Source organism: Phragmites australis, chromosome 18, assembly GCF_958298935.1.
Source record: "Phragmites australis chromosome 18, lpPhrAust1.1, whole genome shotgun sequence".
NCBI lineage: Eukaryota > Viridiplantae > Streptophyta > Magnoliopsida > Poales > Poaceae > Phragmites > Phragmites australis.
Window position 1 is genome coordinate 25,320,224 of NC_084938.1, and position 25,453 is coordinate 25,345,676.

At 42.5% G+C, this 25,453-nt stretch overlaps 2 protein-coding genes across 2 annotated transcripts; one reads left to right on the top strand and one right to left on the bottom strand.

Moving 5' to 3' along the window:
- Window positions 1–3,362: 3,362 nt before the first annotated feature.
- On the top strand, window positions 3,363–6,270 carry LOC133899335 (zinc finger protein WIP2-like). Its single transcript, XM_062340322.1, has 2 exons — window positions 3,363–4,199; window positions 5,531–6,270. Exons 1-2 carry the CDS (start codon window positions 3,453–3,455, stop codon window positions 5,996–5,998), a joined length of 1,215 nt encoding a protein of 404 aa, XP_062196306.1. The 5' UTR covers window positions 3,363–3,452; the 3' UTR covers window positions 5,999–6,270.
- Window positions 6,271–24,047: 17,777 nt separating this feature from the next.
- On the bottom strand, window positions 24,048–25,078 carry LOC133899597 (thylakoid lumenal 19 kDa protein, chloroplastic-like). The gene has a single exon (XM_062340603.1). It carries the CDS (start codon window positions 24,988–24,990, stop codon window positions 24,250–24,252), a length of 741 nt encoding a protein of 246 aa, XP_062196587.1. The 5' UTR covers window positions 24,991–25,078; the 3' UTR covers window positions 24,048–24,249.
- Window positions 25,079–25,453: the final 375 nt, after the last annotated feature.

Sequence of the window (25,453 nt, forward strand, 5' to 3'; positions counted from 1 at the left end):
ACCAAACCTGACCCCAATTCGCGCCTCCCCAAGTATAAGTACCCCACCCCAAGTTTCCCTTGAGCATCCGAGCCACCCCGCATTCTTTTCCTCTCAAAACTAGAGCAAAGCACTACTCGAAAGGCCTCAACGCTGACTTCCGAGCGACACCACGAATCCTCACCACCGATCCCCAACGCCAACGTGTGCCTCAATTGAGTCCACCGTCGCCCCTGCATCCTTTTCCGCTGCTCGTCATCGAAATCCTCGCACGGGAGCCCAATTCCCGTGACCATCAGTGACTTCGTCATAGTAAAACTCGTCACCATCACCGACTCCAGCCAAAGCACATGTAGATGCTCTCCCCGCCGTTCAATCTTACTTTAACAGTTAAGATCAGCAAAAATACCCCTTCCGGCCTAGTCAACGCACATAATCCACGTCAGGACGCCATGTGGATGGTTTGTTCTACATGGAACAACCACGTGAGCAGTACCAGCCCAATCAGTGCCACATCAATTTTTCTTTTTGGCGTTTTTTTATTCTCCGCTAACGTCAGCCATACGCAATAATCTACTTTTTCTTTAGAAAAATAATTCATAATCTAAAAATATGGTTTTAATTTTAAAAAATAGGAAAAAACTTTATTAATTATGTATTTTATTTATATAGTTTTCAATGATAAAATAAACATATTAATTATATTTTAGGGTTAAAATAATAAATAAAATTCTAGAAAATGTTTTAATTGTTTTAAGGATTAAATAAAGTTTCTTTGATTTTTTTAATTTTGGAAATTTGGTAAATAATTATGATAAATTATAAAATGATTTTTATTTAGTAAAATAATTTTGAATAATATGTTTAAATTATTTTATTGTATCTTTAATTAATAAAAAACCTTTTCAATTCCTAAAAATTGCTAGAAATTCCAAAAAAATCCCATAAAATATTAGGAGCCTCCAGAAAATCCCAGAAAAATCATATGCTCTCCTTTCACCCTTTCAAAGTCTTATCTTCACCGTTGCAACTCTGATCCAATCATTTCCTTCATTAATAATACAACAAAATTTATAAAAATAATAAATTGAGTTGTTGGTATGCTTTTGGCTATTTCTTTGTTCTTAGTGTTTATTGCCTCCTTTTCTTTTGAGATTAGATGTCATCATTCCTAAGGAAGAATTTGCAGGTTCAAGGATCCCGCTGAGCACCAAGGCGAAGGCAAGTTATCCTTAATGCATTTTAATCCTACATGTTTCCTAAATATTTTGTTTACAAAGTTGCACACATATAGCTGCTGGTGGGGAACCCATGATGGGCGATATCTTAGTTTTTCTCATATCTACCTTGTCACCTCAAACTATTTCAATTTACACAATCAAACCCCTAAAAGAAACCCAATATTTGCCATCTGGTGACGAGGTGAAGAACTATCATTTTTCCCCCTTCATCGTTTCTTCGTTTTTTTTTCTTAAATATCATTGCTTCCTTAACTCGATTGTAGCATCTAGTTTGTAATTCTATCAAGATGGCAATTAAATTCTCTAAACCTGGTTGGGTTTTAATCTGCAGTACCCAATTGATTTTGAGTCACCTATTGGACAATTGCTCTCTATTTTTGGAACCCTTCTTAGGCAAGCTACTGCATTGTTAAAGACACAACATGACTTCTTGACTAATTATAATATAAGTGGTAATACTTAAAAATAGAATAAACTGAAATATGTGTACTTATGTATACTTTACAATTAAACTTCTTATTACATTCCCCTGATTAAAATTGTGTAAACATCTAGCAAATTTAAATCATAAATTCACAATTCATATTTATAATGCACTTTGCATTTCGTTCAAATTAAACGCAATCCATAATTTTGTATTTCCATCCCTCAAAATTACACAATGACACCGTATTTTAGCATACATGACTTTCTACTTCATATAAACTGCATCTACCATGTAATATACTAAATAAGCCCTTGAGAAACTCATAGCTTGTGCAGAATTAACATTATTTCAGTATTGTTTCAAAAACAATTCAAAGGTAGTACATACCCAATCTATACAGAGCCGCAGGGCGGAGACATTTGTTAAGACCAACAACAATGAACTACAGTCCTCACAGATTACAAGGTCTAGCAAACAAAAGATTCATTCTATAAATTTTATTTTCCATTGCAGTATATACAGTGCTGAAGAGATTGCAGCTTACTATACAACCATAATGTTAATGTGCTTCACAACACATTTCTCCCATAATTTTCGGTTCTACTTTTACCATTGCCAACAAAATCAGAACTTACATCATCATTTGGTTCTACTATTTGTTAACAATAAAATAATTAAATAGGAGGCATAAAAAACTAACAAAAACATGAAAAAAGGCGGTAAGACCGAATGTTGTTTCTAGTAGATGTACTATAACATCTTCTTAATCTAAGTTAGCGTTTGGTTCGTAGGATGGGATGAGACAGAGTGGATATATCCTGTTTTTGAGCTGTTTGGAAGGAGAGCAATGGGATGTAATTGTTCGAAATCAGAGAATATTCTTCAAAAATTCAGGACAAAACAGTTCCAAAAAATGGTGAAACGTAACCATCCCACTTCGAACGTGACAATGACGGTGAACCCAAGATACTAAAATAGACTCATTCCATCTCACGTAACAAACAAGCATCTATATATAAATAGAATTATTATATCCTTGAATATATAAATAAAATCATCATATTCCACCTCACTCTCCAACCAAACACTACTAAGTTGACATTGGTTAGTAAAGTGGTTGTTTCACGGTATTAATTGTGGGTAGTACATACAACATGTACTCCTCATTATTAACAGGTAACAAGTGACATTTGGAGTTGCATGTAGAAGACTAGAAGCACGTGTCTGAAATTTTATCATTGTTAAATTCTCAGATGTGGTGCCTCCATGGTTTATTGTGTACGGGCATTCGATTCATAAACACCAACTAGAGTCTTTACTTGTCTATCAGAATATTAACTGTGCTTTGGTGGATATTAAAATATGAAAATATTATCTGTAATTGTAATTTGACGGATATTAGAAAATGAACATGGGTGTTTGGGTTTGTAAACTTGTGTGCGTATTTTTAAAAAAAATCATAAACGTAGTGCATTTTAGAACATGTGTTGCCCTAAAAATTATACGAAAATACGACTATATAAGATTCATGTAAGAAACCTTGACCGGCATATCCCTTCCATTACGTCTCAAGTCCTCAACTGGTAAGCTTCGGCTCCCCTACCAGAATACAACCGTCCAAGAACAATACCCATGATCAATTAACATCCTTCGGCTCTCTCCCTCTCTCTCCCTCTCTCTCACACACTATAACTACCCCTTGCCAACCACGGCACCTCACCCCAACCCAATAGCCAAGAACAGAAGCGAAGCTGCAGGGAGAGCTAGTATACCACTACAGCAAGAAACCAGCGCTCCATCCATCCATGGAAGATCCCTACTACACAAGCTTCCTCAAGAACCCCTACTACTACTACACAGCCTCCTTCCCCGCCACTCCCGCCGCCCACCTCCCTCCTCCCCTTCCGCCTTACACCACCCTCTACCCCACCGTCGCCGCCGAGCCTCAGTACCCCGCCTGCTTCTTCCAGCAGCAGCCGCCTCTGCGTGACTCCCCTCCTTCCCCTCCGCTCCGAGAGGCGCTGCCCCTCCTCTCCCTGTCGCCCACGCGCGGCGCCTCTCGGCCGCATGTAGCGACGGACTCCAACGACGACGACGACTTCCTGCCCGAGGCAGGCGGCGGCGGCGGCGGCTCCGCAGAACCTACTGTGCGCGTGCCGCTCTTCGCCGACCTCAACCGCATGCCTTCCTGCTGCGACGGCAGCGACCCGATGGACGTGGAGGCCTGGGCGTCAACTGACGACGCCGCGGTCGCTCTGCGCATCGGCCTGCCAACGGCGCCGGGCATTGGCACGGAGACTGACCTCCTGTCCGCGCTCTCGGGCAGGGCTGGATGCAGCACCGAGGCCGAAGAGGAGGAGGAGGAGTGCAAGGTGGACACCGGCGCCAGCGACGGAGACGAGGTGGTGCCGTTAGGGTTCGCCTCGACGCCGATCGGGAGGCTGAACAAGGGGCAGTACTGGATCCCGACGCCGGCGCAGATCCTCATCGGACCCACCCAGTTCTCCTGCCCCGTCTGCTTCAAGACCTTCAACCGATACAACAACATGCAGGTCAGTGCCATGCTCATGCATGCATACATAGATCCAATTGCTCTTCTTGTTCTTGGCTTGCTGCTGTTCCTGTTCTTTGCCTACTAGTTTGATTCTTGGATTGATTGGTCATCATGTTAGCCGGTAAAGATGAGGTGGGCTAGCTTTGGAGCTAGTTGCATGCCATGAAACAGACTCAAGCTCAAAGGAGCTTGCACAGTGGCTGCCTTTTGTGTGATTGAACTAGACTGGCATGCCAGTGGCAGCCATGCATGAACATAAGCATCTTTATGCTTTTCTTGGGTGCTTGTCTTTTGGAGATTCATATGAGTGGTGATGTGGGTGCATTGGAGATCCCAGGGAAGATTACACCTTTGTTTGTCTCTTCATCTTAGAAGTACTGATCCATCAGTTTACTTTCTAGACGTTGCCCAGTACTACTCCACTACCAGCCAGTGCTGATCACTCATGAGTCATGAGTCATGGCTCATGAGATTTGGCTAGATAGCTTTCATGGTTTGGAGAGCATAAGATTGTGTGGTATCATGGGCAGCTGCTGCATGGCAGTCTACTCGTGCACGCCTCCCAATAACACAAAGAGATCTGCAGTGTTCTTCCTGTAGCCAGCCAGCTACAGTGCCGCTCTGGCTGCTCTCTTTAAAGAAGCAACACCAGCAGTCCAGCACAAACGCACAAGCAAATGGCTAGCTACACTTACGAGCTACAATAGCTGGAGTAGAGCCCTCACTTTCAAAAGATCACTGCACCTCACGAATGTGCAGCTTCTCTGGTTGCAACTGATTACCACTTCTGCATGGAAAATGTCTGCTGGCTTTAGGTAGGCAGTAAAAACATAACAGGTTGAGCTCAAACAGGTCATGCTTTGGTCATACAACTCCAAGCTACATAGGAGTATAATTTCAAACATGCAGATACTCTTCTAAGTCTCATAAGTGGCTCAGCCTGCATTAATACTTCTTCCGGATATAAATACTTATCAGTTTGATTAAGATTCGATCAAAATTTTAAAATTTTAACTATTAATAACTTTCAAAATATTTAGTTTGAAAATATAAAAATTATATGTTTAGATTTGTTTTGAAAAATACTTTCAAAATATTATACTTTTATTAGATATTATTACTATATTCTAATAATAAATATTAGTTAAAGTTGTAAATCGAAGATGGTAAAAAATAAAAAATGATAAGTATTTATGATCAGGGAAAGTAATAATAACGAATGATATGTATGATATTTGCTCCCGTATACATTTTAACATCAATGTGGTCTTTTGTGCTCTACCTAAGTGAACTTAAGAACTAATCTTGCGTTCTTTTATAATATTGCAGATGCATATGTGGGGCCACGGGTCGCAGTACCGCAAGGGGCCGGAGTCGCTGCGCGGCGTGCAGCCGACGGCAATGCTGCGGCTGCCGTGCTACTGCTGCGCGCCGGGGTGCCGCAACAACATCGACCACCCGCGCGCGCGGCCGCTCAAGGACTTCCGGACGCTGCAGACGCACTACAAGCGCAAGCACGGGCTGAAGCCCTTCCTGTGCCGCAAGTGCGGCAAGGCCTTCGCCGTCAAGGGCGACTGGCGCACGCACGAGAAGAACTGCGGCAAGCTCTGGTACTGCCTCTGCGGCTCCGAGTTCAAGCACAAGCGCTCGCTCAAGGACCACGCGCGCGCCTTCGGCCACGGGCACGGCGCCTTCGGCTGCAACGTTGACGGCGCCGACGGTCTCGAGGACGACGACGAGGGCGCCGTCTCCGAGATCGAGCAGGACTGCGCCGGCGCCTGCAGGTCGGCGCGGTGATCGTCGATCTCACCGACCGAACATTCAACATCTCGTGCTTCTCTATGCTACGTGCCACATATAGATAGCTAGCGCAGTCTGTGTTGTTGTTCTTGTTAGTTGCTGTTGTGTTCTTGTGGACGGCGTCGTTGTTGCTTTTGCTCGAGTAGTTTGTTAGGGTTGTGTCGTGTGATCTCTTCTCTAGCTGGTAATTGTTAGTGCCGATCGAGACGACGACTCCAATGTTGGAATGTTGGACTGCTTGTTGGGGTGATCTCAATCGATCATACCTTATTAACTCATGAAAAAATTCCAAAAAAAATCATGAAAAAAGTATCTTCAGTTTCATGCTTTGCTTTCTTAAATCTCAATTGATCAAGCACATCTATTGGTCAAGTCACTGTTGGTAACTAATTTTAGTCACGGTTAGACAAGAAATTGTGAGAAACTAAAAGAAATAACTGGTTAAATGGCTGGAAGCCGATATGGTAGAATGAATGACTACGTACATGATGTTCACAAACCGAAATGGGAATTTTCCCCGATTCAGCTAATATATTGTCAGCTGCATGTATAACGGTGTAGCACAGTATTAATGGAGGGTGACGAACTGACAATCTACTGGATCTCCTTGGCATTGGCATGCATGCATCCAGTTCGTCTTTATTGATGTCATCTCTGCATGTGGAAAACTGTAACCCATCTTCCCTGTCCCAGTCAAGTTTCTCCTGTGGATCGACATGCCTCTCTCTGTGCAAACACATACACCAACCTAAGCAGGTTTTTATAGCCCTCCCTGCAGTAGGACATATGCTCCATACTCCAGGTTTGTATGCCCTGCAAAGACAAAGCAGAAAAGAAGCTGACAGAGATTGAGCTGTAGATATGATAAGTAGTACTGTCCCTAGTTAAAAAGACACTTCCAATCAAATGTTTTTTAATTTTTTTAAGACACACAGCTACATAAAAAGTTATTACTACCAACTAAAAATCGACAGTGATGCTAATTTTAAACCGACTGTGATAATCTATGATTATCACTGTTAGCTTATGAATCAACTATGATAGTACGTGTCACAATCGATTCTAGTCTTGAACCGGCAATGATAATGATAGCATGTATCATTGCTAGTTCAAAACTAGAATTGATAGTGATAATCTATCTATATATGTAAAAATACTCTATCACAAACTATTTAGCATGAAAATCCATCTAAGTTTGATTTCAAACTTATAAACTTAGACGGAGACCTCATATCGAAATGTTCCAGATAGAGTATTTTATATGACAAAGTATCTATTTTATATCTAAATGAATGGTGAAAACACAATTATCTTTAAGAAAATGTATTTTATACCGCTCATTTAGATGTGTCTATTGCCACAATCTAGTTTGAACGAATAGCAAAAACACAATCCATCTTCAACACATTTGTGTTTTTACCATTCATTTAGATCTACCTATCGCCACAATCATCTTCACACAACATTCGTGCGTGCAGTAGAGACGAAGAGAGAGAGGAGATGAGGAGATGTGGGAGAGGAGATGAGGAGATGGGGAGGGCACACAACCGCGTGTTGGCTACGATAGGCTCGGCGAAGGCGGACTCGGCCAGTGTGAGGTGAACATAGCTGGGAGGATGTTGAAGCCGGGCACCAGGGATAGAGGCGGTCGTAGTAGAGACGATGACTATCGCACCATTTTGACCGTTATTACCCCTCGAGAGAGGCTTCGGGAGATTAGAAAGAAATGATATGGAGGTCGCTGAGGGAGACATGATGTATTTATAGAAGAATTATCACTACTAGTTTGGAATACAAACCAGTAGTGATAATAATTAACATCGTCAATTCGTCTTTGTCAATTATTGCTCCATTGATTTAGATTATGAACCGGCAGTGATAAATATTATCATTGCCGGTTTGTAATACGAAATGGTTGAGATAAATATTATCACTGTCGGTTATTAAAGACACATATTTTTAGACGCGTCTTTTTATAAACCGACGGTGATAAATATTATCACTAGCGGTAATTAAAGACATGTCATTTATGCACGTCTTTTGAAGAACCGACAATGGTAATTTGAATATCACTACCGGTTCTTACTGGCTTAGTTTTTTATGTACGCCTAAAGTTTACGACCATGAATAATATATCAGTACCGGTTATTATTGAACCGGCGGTGAAAGGGGACATGGATCACCCTTTATGTGGCAATGACAATATCCAACTTGAACTTAGGGATATGAACTTTGTAAGAATATCATGTACAGAAAATAGTTCAATTCCCATAGTCTTCAGATTTTTGGTGTACACACATGTAAAACTGAGAAACCAAGTTGAAATGTGCATTAATTTATTTGTTATGAGTGATTGATAAGTGTGTTTTTTTGGTTTGATGATTTTTTAGATTGCATGGGTATTTGTCTCTAGGTCTAGGAAAATTATACATGTCGGATGATCCGGCATGGGGATCCTGTACACTCCGAATGTTCTAGCACTTTGAGGACACACGCCAAAGCATTTCAACTCTGAGGCGAAATTTAAAGTACACACCGGATGATACAACGATTGGTACTGTGAACGCCAGAGTAATTCTTGTAAAAAGGTTGCAAACTCGAATCTGGTATACTTGAACTCGCCAGATGGTCCGGCGATGCTGTGTATGAACGTCGGAGTGATCGCCAGAGCAATTCTTGCAGAGGGAGTGCAAAACCGGGGCCTGGAGAAGTTGAACACGATGGATGTTCCAACGATGGGACAAAGAACACATCGAAGTATTTTGTGCAGAGAGTTTGCAAAACTTGTCAGTTTTACAAGTTGCACATATCGGATCGTCTGACGCTCAGGAGGTGTGCACGTCGGACCATCCGGCCTTTACGATTTCTCTTAGATGTGCTTTAATTGAGGATTTTTATTATTATGAACTAATCTATAATGGAATTAGAGATATGTGTTTGCTTGTCTAATATTGTGCAGGTGATGGATGCAACTTGGCAGCCTAAGACGGAATAATCGGGGTCAAGCGGGGTGCTTGGTGCCGGACGATCGAGGAGGCCGGGCAGAGTCAAGGATGATCTTAGTTATGCACATGAAAATCAAACAAAGCTTAGAAGGAAGGATAAAGATGGCGTGTTGACAAAGTAAAACAAAGGGAATGCCGGTGCAAGTGACAAAGCGGTCCGAGAGATCGAAAGCGGGAGAGACTTACTGGCGGTCAAGATTGCAAGATGAAGTATACATGTCGACATTAGAATGCTAGCTTGGGGTCAAAGTGTCACACCCTGATTTTCAGGTTTCTCAAATTTCTAAAATTTTCAAAGATTAGATTATAGATTAAATAATTAGAATAGGATAAATCTTAATTTCTAAATTCAAATTTGAATTTGAATTAAGGATAGTAATTGATTGAGTGCATTCATGCTGAAAATAGGCATATAGATTTTCTTTTAATTTTTATTGGATTTTATTTGACCTCCTTTGGATTTATTTGAATTTATATGAGTTAAATTTGATTTCCAAAATATCAAAATATTTTCATAAGCTTAAAATATTTTTATTGGCCTCTAAAGATTTTGAAGAGCTTGTTGAAATTTTCCTAGAATTTATAGGCTTTATTTGCTTTTTGTTTGAATTTTAGTGTTTTCTTCTTTTTGTAAAAATTCCCAAAACAAAACCCTACTCTTTAAAACACAGGCCAGTCCGGCTCAACCCTTTCTCTCTTTCGGCTGAGCCCATCCCGCTGGCCTCTCCCTCTCTTCTCCCCCACCTGCATCTAGGCCAAGCCGCCCGGTCTCCTCTCCTCGTTCTCCCTGCCTGGGCCCGACCGCCCGGCCTAGCTTGCCGCTCACTCCATCTCTCCCTCCTGGGCCGCATGCGTGCGCGCTCCTCAGCCCAGAGCCATGCTGCTCACACCTGATGGTGCCCCGCATAGATCCACCTTCACCTTGCATCATAGACACGTGGGCACATGCTCGTTGTCGTCTCCCTCTCAGACTTCGGCTCTGTTATACTTAAACTCGTCAGATGGACTGGCGATGCTATGTATGAGCGCTGGGGTGATCGCCAGAGCAATTCTTGTAAAAAGAGTGCAAAACCATGGTCTGGAGATGTTGAACGCGTCGGATGTTCTGGTGATGGGACAAAGAACACGTCGGAGCATTTTGTGTAGAGAGGTTGCAAAATTTGTCGGTTTGACAAGTTGCACATGCTGGATGATCCGACGCTCAGGAGGTGTGCACGCCGAACCATCCAGCGTTCACGATTTCTCTGAGATGTTCTTTAACTAATGATTTTTTTTATTATAGACTAATCTATAATGGAATTGGATATATGTGTTTGTTTGTCTAATGTTGTGCATGTGATGGATACAACTTAGTGGCTGAAGATGGGATGATCAGGGTCAAACGGAGTGCTTGGTGCTGGATGATCAAGGAGGTCAGATAGAGTTAAGGATGCTCCTAACTATGCACATGGAAATCAAGTAAAGCTTAGAAAGAAGGATGAAGACGACGTGTTGACAAAGTCAAGCGAAGAGGATATTGGTGCAAGTAATAAGGCGGCCCGAGGGTTCGAGAGCATGAGATACTTACCGGCGGTCAAGATCGCAAGACGGAGTATACGTGTCGATATTGGGATGCTTGCTTCGGGTCAAAGCAAGCAACAGTGAGTCATGCTTTGAGAAGCGTGCGATACGGTTTCGTGATTTGAGCTCAAAACCGTGGAAGGGTGCAGTGCACCTGGCATCATCGCGAAGCTTACGTCGATGCAAAGCTAAGTCATGAAGGCATCACAGCTGTCCAATGAATGGAGGAGAAAATAGACTAAAATGTCGTCGATGTTAGGTACGAGTGTATTACAAGAGAAAGATATTTTGTAGAAAACTTAGGAATCAAATAACTAGACCTACAAATAGAGGAGTGGGGCTATTAGAGATGTTAAACCAGCCACTTGAGCCCCTTAATCTAGCTATTTGAGAGCCTAGTGATATGTTTCAGAGGAGATAAGAGGACAAACTTAACATTTGTAATAGGTTAGAGCTTTTGTGAGAGAAAAATACTTTGTAGTCTGTCTAAATATGGCTGACCTTTGTGTTTAATGAAGTTAATTTTTTCGCATGAACTTATGTCCATCTCCTTCTAGTCTCTTTCTTTTGATTCTCTTACTTCTTTTGCAAGTTTTTCCTTTTTAGTTGTGATTTTTGTTTTCTTTTTTGAGCTACAGTTTTTCACTCTTGTGAAGTTGATCTCTTTATTGGTAGATGTATAAAATAAATGTAAAATAGTACGAATTTGGGTTTTGCATTTTCTTGCATCTAAATCATTAACTTGGAGAGTTTCTTTCTCTAGTGTCTATCCTTTTAGATCAAAGTCTTTCTTACTTCAAGTTACAGTCTTTTATAGCTGTGACTCGTTGAGTTAGTTTCAATAAAATCTAATGTTCATATACAATTATGAGTCACTATTTCTTTTATGTCTTAATTATAACTTGTTTCTTTTCAAATTTTATTTCCGCTTGAGTTTTTAGGTGCGTTAGATAAAATAAAGAAAAATATCATCTGATTCGAAAGAATTTGATAAGTCATATTCACTACTTCTAATCATCATTCTAAGTTCTATAAACTCCTTGAATGTACGCATTATATATAATGCTTGTCGGATTCATTTACCTTTTCGGCTTCGACTTGTTTGCACCTCTTAATAATCCATATGTGTTGTGCACGATGATATCGATCTCGACTAATGTAACGTCGTAGTCCTTGTATATTATTGTTTCTATAGTGGATTATTGCCTGTATGCGTATGAGGTTTCCCCCTTCAGGGTTTCTCTACTTCAAAGTGTGCCTCATGCGCCCTTGATTATCATCTCTTTCTACAATGCATTTTTCGCTGGATTGCGAAGTTTGTCTGAACATTCGCTTTATTTAGATATCCAATGATAAAACAGCCAGACCACTTGTATTATATGTACACAAATCTCGTCGATTTGCATATCCACGGTGGACCATAATATTTTGAAAATCAGCTTTCATTCCTTCTGCTCAAAGATATATGCCATTTTGGAAATTGAACTGTTGGCTTAATTTAAAATTTGGCCATTGATTTTTGTTAGAACACTTTAGCAAAGCAAGTATGACATCATAATATTACAAAAAAAAATCATAGCAATAAATCTTTCAAAATTATTTTTATAACTCTTATATTCCTTCATTTTGTATGTATTTTTTAAATATTGAAATATATTTATATCAACTTCTAAACACAGTCGTTTATTATTACAACAGTAAAGTGACATGTTGCCAGGTGGTCCATTCGCATGTGATTACATTTTGTGATGTCATAATCATTTTTTTTTCATTTCTAGTCTAACATATCTCTGCTAATACCTATGTTTTTGTTATTTGTCATCAGTTTTTTACTATAGTAATTTTAACTTTTCTTTTTTCTATAAAAAATTTATATCATTAAATTCGTCATGAAATGTAATTCATTAGTATTGTATACTTTTAAATATTTATAAATTTTTTAAAAACAATATAAGATTACATTTTTTTAGTAAAAAAATTGTAACAAGTAAATTAAAATAGAGGTAATATTTAGAAATCCTTCATTTTTTTAATTACCATGGGGTGGGCAGAGGGGGAAACTTGGGGGACTACAAACTGGCTGTTTGAAGGGTCACCTCAAAGGAACAATCCATCCATCAATCCTTCAATCAATCTACTATCACCCGTGTGGAAGTAGTATAGTTGCTGGGCTAGCTACGTACGCATCGCAGGTGGGAGCGTGTGAATAGACCGTGGATACATTGGGGCATGACAGCCCAACAACGTGGCTTGGACTCCACACTTGCCGATCGTGCACTGCACTGTCCTTTTCTCCACCTCCGATGCCTTCCCTCTTCTGTCTATGTCGCCCCCCCTCCCCCATCTCTCTCTCCACCTCTATGGCATGCAGTACCTCTTCTCTCTCCCTCTCCCTCTGAGAGCCAACAACGCGTTGTATTGTACGTCGCAGTTAATTTCTGTGATCCGGTCAAGACTTGTCTAATCACCATCCAAATTCAATCCAATTCAGGCTTTGCCCTCAAAAGCTCAGCATAAATGTTATAGCTTGCTCCAATGAGATCGTCGTACATATCGGCCGTTTTGGTAACGTTATTTCAAATGAAGTCTGAAAAAATTCGTACTGAATGGCTGATGTGAAACATATGTAGTAGTAAACCATTTCTATGAGGCAGAGACACGATGGTAAAAGTAAAACTGAGCTTCACCAAGCCTACATATATGTGCTTGCAGGCAAGGGGCATCTCATTTCCCAACGCGCAAACTAGACATAGAGAAAATAGTGGCATATCTGCAACACAACCTCGAGGTCATTATCAACTCTCCCCCATCTGAAGGCATAGTATTAGTAGTAATGGATATACTTTCAAAATAAATATTATTTTAGGTTACGTAAAATCAATTATTTTAAATTTTTGCTATAAATTATTTTTTATTGAGTTTGAATATTTGAAAATAACACGAGTAGATTTGTATCAGAAAGTATTTTTATAATAATATACTTTTGTTATATTTTATTAATATATTTAAAAAAATAGTAATTAAAATTATATTTTATGGGCCATGTCAATATTTAAAATGATACTTATTTTGGATTGGATGGAGTATTAATTAATAGGACACAAAAATGGGACATCATGACATGTCCTTTCCTTAAGGACGTCTCTAACAATAACATCAACTAGTTACACTACTTTAGAATAGGTATTTACAGATGGATTTTAAATCATATCACAGACGATTATAGATTCTGTCTGTGCAAAAGTATCTATGATATCGAGCTTGTTACCTACAGTTTTAGAAATATATACAGTACACTTATACACAGACAGATTTTCAGATAACCATCTGTTCATAGTAAGAGTCATAGATTGTGTTTGTTTAAACCCATCGGTGCATAGTAAGAGTCACGGATAATATTTGTTTAAACACGTATGTGATTACTAAAAGTTAAAGATGAGTTTTATTTAAACCCGTCTATGTTAATTGTTACAGACGGATTTTTTTAAAAAAAATCGTCGGTGTCTCCCTTCCCCCCTATAAATAAATTAACTTCTTGGCTTGGGAGAAATGGTCACACAGATACATACTTTGTGATTCTCAAATTAAATATATTGACATATTATTCAGAATATCGATCACACATTGTTTATAACATCGATCGTACATTATTCATAACATCGATCACATATTGTTCAAAACACAAAACACGGACATTCACATATATATCACAAATGTTAAGAACATCACACATATGCAAATCACATATTGTTAAAAAAAAATAAACCTAACTAGCTATACATCAATGGTCGATTGACATCGTATTCCAAAAGGATGAAATAATTGACATCATAGTGCATCCGTCTTCCAAAAAGATGAAAAGCGATCGATAAACTTAAGTCGATCGACGTCGTCTTTCAAAAATATGAGATGATAGACATCATCTTAGCCTCCTACATTTTAGCATAATGTAAACCTAAGCATCATCTTCAATTAGCAACTCGCAGTCATCCGGATCTAATTGCACCTTAACTATCTCACAAATCAGCAAAAACTAGACTGTGTTGCTAACAAACTATTAACCATTATTCAGCAAGAAATGGATATTTCAAGCATGTCTTGCAGTTGACAAAAATATTGTCATTCTGACGAACAATAATGGAGAAATTTTCATCCGGTAGAACATAATGAAGAACGCAGTTAACAACGTACACAAGATCAACAGAGGGGGCCTTCACAGTAGTGAAGAAGAAGAATTCCACCAAATCGAAGTCGACGCTAAGCATCCGCATCGTCGAAGTCGCCATAAGGACAACCCCATCATGTCACCTCCTGAATGCCACAAATTTTTCCATTGTAGACTTATGACAAAAACAATGGTATGCCATCAGTTGCACAGATCGAAACAATAAAAATCTAACAAATTCTAACTAAACCGCGAAGATGGAGAGTGAAAGTGATTTAGCTCACACCGAGATCTCGCTTCTCCGATACTGATGGCGAGTGAGGACGCAGAACACTCCTCGCTTCTCAGTTTAGTTACACACTTGGATATGACGAGTGAGGAAAAAGAACAATTATTGTTGCTTTATATTGAGGGTTTGTATGTGCGAGAAGTCAAAATAGTCTGGGGAGACGAGCGATCAAATTTGAAAACCTTTAAATACATATGGGTGTTTATAAAATTCGTTTGTGTCTACCAGTTAGGCACGAACGAATCTTACAAGAAACCGTATATGACAATATCACAAATAGATTTTTTTTAAAAAAGTTTATAAAAACCGTCTGTGAGTCTATTCACGTATAGACGTCTTGCTTATTATAGACACGTCTGTTTTAGCAATTATCTGAGAATGTTTTGTTGGTGACGGATTCGAAGAAACCGTCTATGATATACCATATGCTATTAATGATTCTACGATAGTGTTATAAGGTTGTTTATATCATATTTCAATCTACGTGAATGTGAGTTAATGCAAGGAGAGAGAAACGCTAGCTATTAATTAATAGTCAGGCTATTGCACACTCCAAGATACATGCACTAATAATATCCTATTGCATATGGATCCTTATTAAATTTAGAGAGATTAGTGGTTCTATTGGAGAGATTATCTATTATGTTTATAGTTAGTAGTTGGCTATATTGTTGGACATGCCCTAATCACCCCAGCCTCAAGAGAGCATCAGACCTTTGTGCATGCACACATAAACAAGTTGATCTCGATCACATGTCCCGCTCACCGGCTACACGCCGTGCTTCTGAGAGAGATCCTACGATCGGTAGATGCCTCGAAAGTGCGACGTGCGTGTTGGAACGTGCACACAGATGCACCAGCCGACACACATCCAATTCTTAAATTCTGCCCTGCGTGCGTGCGTGTTGTAGATTACTTCGGTTAATTAGTTATTAATTCTTCGGCCTGCTAAGAACATCTGGGAGACCAGGAGAAGCAGAGGACTAAACAAGTGCCGCGTTGTCTCTCGCACGGCCTAACAGGGCTGGAACAACCTTGTCTCCCCTCACCATGTTCACGAGGCACTTTTCGATTCTACGCTTTGCTCTCTCTCGTCGTATCAGGCATCTAACCCTAGCTAGCTAACCAGTTTTCTTAAAAAAACCTAGTTATAATAACCCCAACAGCAGCTTGCTACTTTGCTAGAGAGAATCCCTCCGAGGCACGCCAAGGCCCTTTACAACGTTCGGGCAAGATTATATCGACCCTTATATATATAATTCATCCCTTTCAAATGGGCCTAAGTTCTGCTTAATGCGTCTTTCAAAACAATAAAAAATCTGCTTAGTGGTACTAAATGCAAGCATCCACTGAGTGCAGTGCACACTGCTACAGAATCATTCAAAGTATACGAGACGTCAAATACGGTTTCTTAAAACATATCACCCTCAGACAGTTGCTAAGATATATATATATATAGATCAAGTTAGATATTTAGATATGAATGAACTCATAAATAGTTTTTATAAATCTATCTGTTTTTATCATATAGACACATAGCTTTTAGAAAAATCCATCCGTGATATATTGTCATAACTGTTTCTTGTAATATATATTTGTGTCTAAATACGACATATTTTATAAACCTTTGTCTGTATTTAAATACACATAAACATTTTCAAATTTAATCGTCCTATCTCCCCTGATTCTTTTGGCTTCCAACACACACAAACTGCTTGTCTCACTAAGCTTTTTGTCTTCCCGCACACACAATCCTAAATATAAAGCGACAAAAAGTGTTCTTCTTTCTCACTCGTCATATCCAAGTGTGTAACCACACTGAGAAGCAAGAAGTGTTCCGCATCCTCACTCATCATCAACGTCGGAGAAGCAAGATTTCGGTGGGGAGAGGAGGAGGCGAAATCTCTTTCACTACACCGATATGAGTATCATATGGTTTCCTTCATAGTTTAGTTAGAGTTTTTTAGATTTTTATTATTTTAATCTGTGCCATTAATATCACAATCTTGTTTTCATTGTAGATCTACAATGACGCAATTCACGACAATTTGGAGATTGTAGGATAGGGTTGTCCCTATGGCGGCTTCGACAGCGCAGATGCTTGGCATCGACTTCAGCCCGATGGAATTTATCTTCTTTGATGATGTGAAGGCTCCCTTCGTCGATCTTGTGTACGCCGTCAACCGTGTTTTCCATTTTGTTCTACTGGTTAGAAATTTCTCCATTGTTGTCTGTTAGAATGGAGGTATTTTTGTCAACTGCAAGACAAGCCTGAATGCTTATTTCTTGCTGAACCATGGCTATCGGTTTGACAGCAACGTAGTCTAGTTATGGCTGATGCGTGAGATAGTTAAAGTGTAGCCAGACCTGGATGACTATGAGCTGCTAATTGAAGATGATGCTTTGGTTAACATTGTGCTGAAATGCGGTAGGCTAAGATGATATCTATCATCTCATATTTTTGAAAGACGGTATTAATTGAGCCAAGTTTGTCGATCACTTTTCGTCTTTTTAGAAGATGTGTCACTATTATGTCAATTATTTCATCCTTTTGAAATACGACGTCGATCGATCAATGATGTATTTAGTTAGATTTATGTATTATGAACAATATGTGATTTACATTTATGTGATGTTCTTAAACTTTATGATCTATATGTAAATACTTGTGTTTTATGTTCTGAACAATGTATAATTGATGTTCTGAATAATATGTTAATGTATTTAATTTGATAATAATAAATTATGTATTTGTGTAAACCTTTCCCCCTATAAGCAATTTGCTTTATGGTTGAGCCGTGAAGCAAAATATGTTATCGATGTTCTGAACAGTGTGTTAATGTGTTTAATTTGAGAATTATAAAACATGTATCTGTGTGATCTTTTTCCCTTATAAGCAAATTTGTTTATGGCTTAAATTTGCTTATAGGAGAGAAATGGAGGCATAAACTATTTTTTAAAATCTATTTGTGGCAATTAACATAGATGAATTTAAACAAAACTTGTATATGATTCTTAGTAATCACAGATATGTTTAAATAAATATTATATGTGTCTCTTATTAATCACAGATAAGTTTAAACAAACACCGTCTATAACTCTTATTACATATAAATGGTTATTTAAAAATTCATTCATATATAGATAGATGTAACAAGTTTGATATCACTTATACTTTTAAAAAACGAATCCTATAACTATTTAAGATAAAATATATGTAATAAGTTTAATATCACTTGTACTTTTTAAAAAACGAATCCTATAACTATTTAAGATAAAATTTAAAATCGGTTCGTAAATACTAGTTGCATGGCCGGCGATATGATAAGGCTTCACCGGCGCTGGCTTGATCGACCGGCACGGGAGGCAGGCAGATGAGGTCGAGTAAATGCGCGTCTCGGCAAAGAGGGTGGTCGTACAGTAGCAGTACTGGTACAGTGACAGTCCAGTAGCTGCTCCAGCTACAAATCGTCCTCGAGGGGGCACTGGCACTGTATCTGCAGTTCTGCACCGCGAAGGAGACCGACGCGCAAGGAAGGAGAAGAGTAAATGCCACTGCCGCCTGTCTCCCTCAGACTGATCGAGCCGAGGCTGGAAGCCGCGTCGTGTGGTGATTGTGGTAGCTTGCCTGCGCGCACAGGTCGCAGCTGTAGCGACAAGCGAACTGTGAATTGAAGGCGGCATATGCATGCAGATCGAAGGCGAGGGAGGAAGTGGGGAGAAGGAGAGAAAAGCTGACAGGAACCCAGCTCGGAGAGGAAGCAAAGCAGCGTGGTGCATGCAGTGCGGGGCACTGCTCCCGCCAGCCGCATGCATTCGCTCTTCCAGATCGCATCACAGATTGGGCTCACTGGCGCAGCATATGGGCTAACTAATTGCAGCTCTAATCGCTGATCTTATCTTAGGACCACCATGATCCGGCCTGGCTGCCTCATCCAATGTGCGTGGTACTGAAGGTGAAAACACACTGTTTGGAACGCAGGAATTTCACTGCCCTCCACCGTGTCTTAGACTTTTATCGCAGCCGATACTGATGCTGTAATTTGCAGGTCTGTTTTTCGGATTAACGTGAAGACTGTTTCAGATTTGTTGTTCTTGCAGCGTCAGACAGCTCGAAGAATCACAGGCTCCATATGCCGAGGACGCAGCCTTTTCCGGCCCATTCGGCGTATAGGGCACGCGGGCCGGAATGCGGTGCTGGACTCTGGATCAGCTGGAGGCAACAGCCCCTGGCCCGATGGCCGGGGTAACCGAACGTGCACCGGGACTAGGCCTGGGTCTGGGGTTATCCCTATAGGGTTTTTTTTTCGTTTTTTCAAAAAAAATCAGAAGCTATCCAAACGTTTAAATTCTAGTCTTGCTTCTGTTGATTTTTTGGCTTTGGCTGGTTGAGAAAACGGTTATGATTAAAATAAATTAAAAGTTTAGAAGCAGATTCCAATTAGTTTTTTTGGATTTTTTTATGTACTAAAAAGTTAAAAATTTATTATAAAAGCTAATAACTAAAATTCAATAGCTATAACCGCTTCCTCAGGTAGTTAAAAGCTATGAAGCCACGGTTTATCCAAATGGGCCCTATAGCAGCTTTAGCTACACCCACTGTCCCACAAGCCTCAAAAGACAGAAGTTACTCCAAACAGGTCTGATTCTCCCACATAGGCACTGGATAGTGGATTTGAACCAGTATCTGCCATCTCCAGAAGCTAACTTTGTACTGCACGTGAGAAGCTTGGGGAGGGTAGCTTCCCGCGATTATGCAGGCTGAGGTTATTAAAGTACCTATGAAATTTGGAGGAAAGTACCCACCATTACCATTGATATAAAAGTTCACTCCCCTCCAGATCTTAGATCCATCCTATTGTGCTATCGCTCTCCTGACTTGACCACCCACCTCCTAACTCGTCATTCCAGTCCTAGCCAGCGGCATTGGTCATCGGCAAATCTTCTCGTCGCCTCCCAGACGCTCCTCCCTCCTGTCCCTAACCGGAGCAAGCAATCCTTCCTCGACCCACTCCTTCCCTCGACGGTCGGCGCCACCTGTCACCTCGCATGTGCAACCACTACTACAGAAACCCTCATCACCGACTACAGAAACCCTCATCACCGCCGGTTCAAAAACTGCATTGGGAGCTGACACTGGTACTGTCGGAGGGTTAACTCCTCAAGCAGGGATCCGGAGGAACCCCCTTTGAGATCCGGCCGAGGGATGATTCTGAATCTGTTTTGCGGGTGAAATAAAGGGGCGTAAATGCGATGCAGGTGGAATGGAATGATCGGTTGCAGAAAGCAGTAAATGCTCAGGAGGTTTTTAGACGGGTTCGGGCCGCACTGAGCGTAACACCCTACTTCGGTGTGTATGCTATAAATGCTCTGAGAATGTCTCTCAGAGGTTCTGCTGGGTTACAAGAATATTAGTCTAGTCCAGAGCTTCGGGCTCCTTGTTCTTCGGTGATCTGAGCTTCTGTGCTTGTCTTTGGTGCTGTCTTCGACTTGTCCTGGCTACTATCCCTTGGAAAATCGTATCTTCTCCGGGGAGCCCGCTCCGCCTTAAATACCCACTGGGGCGGTAGCGTGCCCAGAAAGGGAGGGCGCGAGTTCCAAGGCGCCATGAATGGAAAGTAACCATCATGGGCTACTGCGCGAAGTGACGGGGAGGGTTGAAAACGCGCCCCCGTCCGGTCTTGTTCGTCATCATGTCGTTCCGCAACGGGCGCCGCGGGGAGGGCCCACTGGGCAGCCACCGAGCAGCCCGGTGTGCCCGCTCGGTCAGAGCGTATCTGACTCAGCAGGGCAGCAGGCGGGGCGCCTTGAGCTTCGCGATGTTATCCCGAGGTGCGCCGGATGTCCCGCGATGGGACCCGTGCATTAAATGTCCTCACGCCTCACTTCCAGGCCGTGGCAGGGACTGACAGTAAGCGTGGAGGAGCAGTTGGAGGTGACAGGCCACGCACCCTCTTAAATGTAGTATTGGGACTTTCACCAATTGACACCTCACCGCTGGACCTCTGTGGGGGCCACCGGCGAAGGACTTCTTAGGCCCTCGGGGAACCGAGTGCTCAGGGGCCACTGTTCGCCGCCCCGAGTACTCTCTCCCAGCTATACCATTTCTTGGTCCTCAGAGGACCGAGTGCTCGGGGGCCACTGTTCACCGCCCTGAGCACTCTCTCCCTGAACTAGCTGTTCGGGTCCTCGGGGAACCGAGTGCTCGAGGGCCACTGTTCACAATCCCGAGCACTCTCTCCCAGAACTGACTTCCCTTGGGTCCTCGGGGGACTCGGGTGCTCGGGGGCCACTGTTCGCAGCCCCGAGCACCCACTTCCCGGTACTTGGCTTTTCTGGTCGTCGGGGGACTTGAGTGCTCAGGGGCCACTGTTCACGGCCCCGAGCACTCTCTTCCCGGAACTTGAGCTTCTCGGGTCATCGGGGAACTCGGGTACTCGGGGACCACTGTTCATGGCCCCGAGTACCCTCCTCTCCCAGGATTTAGTCTTCTCGCACCTCGGGGAGATAATCCCCGCGGGAGGGCGCCACGTGGCAAACTGCTGATCTGGTCTCGGGACTCAGGGACCCCTGGTTCCTGTGTTACCGACAGGTACTCACTATCATTGTCGGTTCTTGTCTCTAATCTACCAATTGATATCTCTTATCACTGCCGGTTCCTGCTAAGAATCGACAGTGATACACAATCCCGGTAAAAAAATTGAAATTCAAACTGACATGCCATAATTAATTAAGCTTTATATTACTAAACCAAAATCACTTTTCTATATCACACTAATAATTAAACACTAGCTAGCAGTCATCACTGTAGATCCAAAACAAACGACACGACCACGTGTGCGCAAAAGTAACCCTAAAACTCCCAGATCTCTGTCGTCACAAAAGAACCATTGCACCCACCACGATGGCCACGCCTACCACGACCAGTTGGAATCTGCCACAATGAAAAACTAGTCGTCAAAATTATCGGTGTCCTCCTCCTCCTCCCCCATCTTCCTCCTCATCGTCTTCCTCCTCGTGGCGGTGCCTCTTCGGCTTTGGCTCATCAATGAAGAAGTCCCAGACTTTATCGGTGGACTCGGACCCTGCCAATCTAGAGTCGGCGGACTGTGCCTCATCTGACCTCTCCAACGCGGAAGCTTTTATCATCAGACAAAGGCTCGGGGTGGGTGGAGTGGTCAGAGATGGTAGTGGCGAGGGGGTCGTAGTGGCTGAAGATAGTGGTGGAGTTTCCATGGCGAAGGAGATCGCGATGGCGACGACGACGGTGGAGAAGAGAGGGTGGAAGAGAGAGTGCGTGGGAGGCTAGGAGTGAATGTGATCGGAGGTTGGTCGGGAATTAAATTTAACTCAAAGTATCAATAATAGCTATTATCATTGTTGGTTATTGATGGCACATCTTTTCATGTGCAGGTTTAAACTTATTAACCGGTAGTGATACTTTCTTATCACTGTCGGTTCTTGTTATCAACTAGCACTGATACATCATTGTCGGTTCAGAAAACAAACCGGTAGTGATAATCAACTTATCACTTTTGGTGCGTAGCTGAAATCAGCAGTAATGTATCAGTGTCGGTTGGTAATAAGAACTGACAGTGATAAGTACTATCATTGTCGATTCTTGATGACTCGGTTTTTATGTGTTGGTTGAGCTTATAAACTGGTAGCTATGGTTTATCATTTTTTGTTATAATTGAACCGACAGTGATAATAAGGTACAAATGACTTTTTCTGTAGTAGTGAGTGTCGTCCTTCCCCACGGTAAGCGCAGGCCCTCCACCGTCAAGAGTCGAGGTCGTCCTGTCTGGCTGCCGCCCCTCCCCTCCCATACTCCTCCTCCGCCCGTCGCCGCCCTTTCCTTTTTGCGGGCCTGAGGGGCGATGCCACTCCTTGCAGCGACCCCAAATAAACCTAGAACCAGCCAAGAATCAGTGACCTCAAATTTGTACAAGCGGCATGTACCACCTGTTCGTGTAAATTTGTTTTTGTTCATGCGATGGTTATTTCTTAACTTGGTTAATTGATATGATTGGATTGATCTCATTTTTTTCTGTATACCTGCGATGGATTAGTTCTGGACTTGTGATTAGCTATGGTGGTAATGTCCTTTCCACTCTGAAAAAAAAGGGCATTGGTTTGAAGAACCATATGTAATGTTCAGAGAAGTGAATGTTCAGACTTCAGACCAAATGGTCAGTGATAATGTACAAACCTTTTTGGATCTGTGGATTTGATGTCCAAACCCATGACCTAAAACATTTTGTTTCGATTTTGTCCCATGTATTTTGCTATGTACTTGGAGACGACATGTTAGCTTGGAATTAATATGCTGTATGGGCTCGCTGAACCCATGGCAACAACAAAATGCATGTCAATGCTTGGAAGTTGAGATCATTTACAATGTCTGTCTTAAAAGAAAATGCATATCAATGCGGCAGATAGAGGGTAGATGGAAATAGGATCAAGGCACTATTTCTTTTGCTATGTGATCGATGAACACTTTCAAGTTGATCTTTTGTATGTGGAGGCTAAACACATGATAGACTGACGTTAACCTTTGTATATACTTGGTGAACGCAATCTTGACAATTATATGAGTAATTTCAATTTTTTAATCATATATTTCGATTTGAAATTTGAAGCTGTCAAAATAAAACAAAAACATTTGTATTCGACAACAACTCAGTATACAATCAAGCATTCAATGCCCTAAAGGGCATCTCAAACATTTCACCCTTCAGCTTCAGCTCACGTCACCAGCCAGGCATCGAAAAGCTGGGTTTGCCAACACAGACTTGCTTCTCAGACCAGCCAGCTAGATTATCAGACCAGCAGCTTCTGGACAATCTTCAGCTCCCCCAGCAGGGCCTAGGCCAGATTTTGGGCCACAGGTCCTAGCTCCATCCATTTCCATCCATGGTGCTCGGAGCGGTCATATTTCCACAGTGAAGAGAAAGAAGATTAGAAGAGAGTGGAGCACCACATTATCGACATCGAGCGTCTGAAGCTAGCAAGATCCGTGACACATGGCACAACAAGAGAGTTGAGTAATTCACAGTGCCAGATTATGTTCTCCAACCCGTACAAAACTGATTAATTACACAGCAAATCACATTGCTATGTTCAACTGATTAATGCTAGCCTTGCACCTAGTCTCTGCTCTCCTCAGCTGCTTGCTAGTTCTTCGATTGATCAAGATGCACTTACATATGCTTGCACCTGCATGCATTTAGCTCGCGGCGGCCGGAGGAGGCGCGGCGGGGTCGATGGTCTTGAACGACTGGTGCAGCCGGCGGAGCACGGCCTCGTCGCGCCCCCACTCGGCGTTGGGCGCCGTGACGAAGTGCGCGTACAGCTTGTTCCGCGCGCACGTCACGGAGATGAGGCTGTGCGCGCCGGCGCCCGCGATCTCGTATTCGTAGTACACCTGCCCGCCGCCGTCGGTGCGCTCGGCTGACCGCACATCGTCCGCCGACGCGATCTGGTCCTGCAGCACTACGTCGGAGAGCGCGAGGTTGTCGAGCACGGCGTTCAGCGGCGCCAGCGCGCGGATCCCGGCCAGGAAGGTGAGGTACTCCTTCTCGGAGCGCTTCCGCGGGTTGAAGAACTCGCTGTCCGTGCCGTTGGTGCCCTTCTCCACCTTGGACACCAGCCGCTCCTTCCACCCCTCGGGGACATCGTAGACGTACTCCGCCGTGTCCTTCTTGCTCGCGTTCCCGCCGTACCCGCCGTAGTTTGCCGCGCTCGCAGCTGTGCCGTAGTATACCGTGAACGCCGGGTCGGCGTGGGACGGTGCCGGCGCCGGGGACAGCAGCAGGAGCCCGGCCGCGGCCGCCGCGACCAGCGTGGTGGTGAAGGGTTTGGGTGGGAGCCTCAGCGCCTGCGGGGTTGTCTGCTGCGACGAGGCGGTGGAGGTGGACGCGGTGGTGAGGAGAGGGGACGGCAAAAGGAGGGAGGCGAGCATGGTCATGGCGGCCGTGCACCGTGACACCCTGCGGTGCGGCGAGGTGGTTGGCGCGCGTTGTTTGTGTGCTTTTGTGTTGGAGAGGAGAGGATGGGAGAGATCGCGTGGGCCCGTGGCTTATCCAGTGCGACAACATGGCACACGAGAGCAGAAAGCTGTAGTGGCTCCGGTGTCTTGGGCGGAATTTCGCCTTATTGAAGAATTTCATCGGGAAAAGAAGGTGCACAATTGCTGTACAGTCAGGTGAGAGTTTAGACGCACATCAAAGCCTGTGCAGTTTCGTGGCCGAAACATCCGTCCTACCCGTGAACCTTGCTAAAGAAGACCCTATTTTATTTTCTCTACTATTTAAAATATATATATAGTAGATTTTCTAAGACATTAAGAACATCCTACCACCCTTATTCTGAGTTCTGACATGTAGTCCCTTTGCTTCCCCTGAACCTGTGAACCTTGCGATCCCACTCCC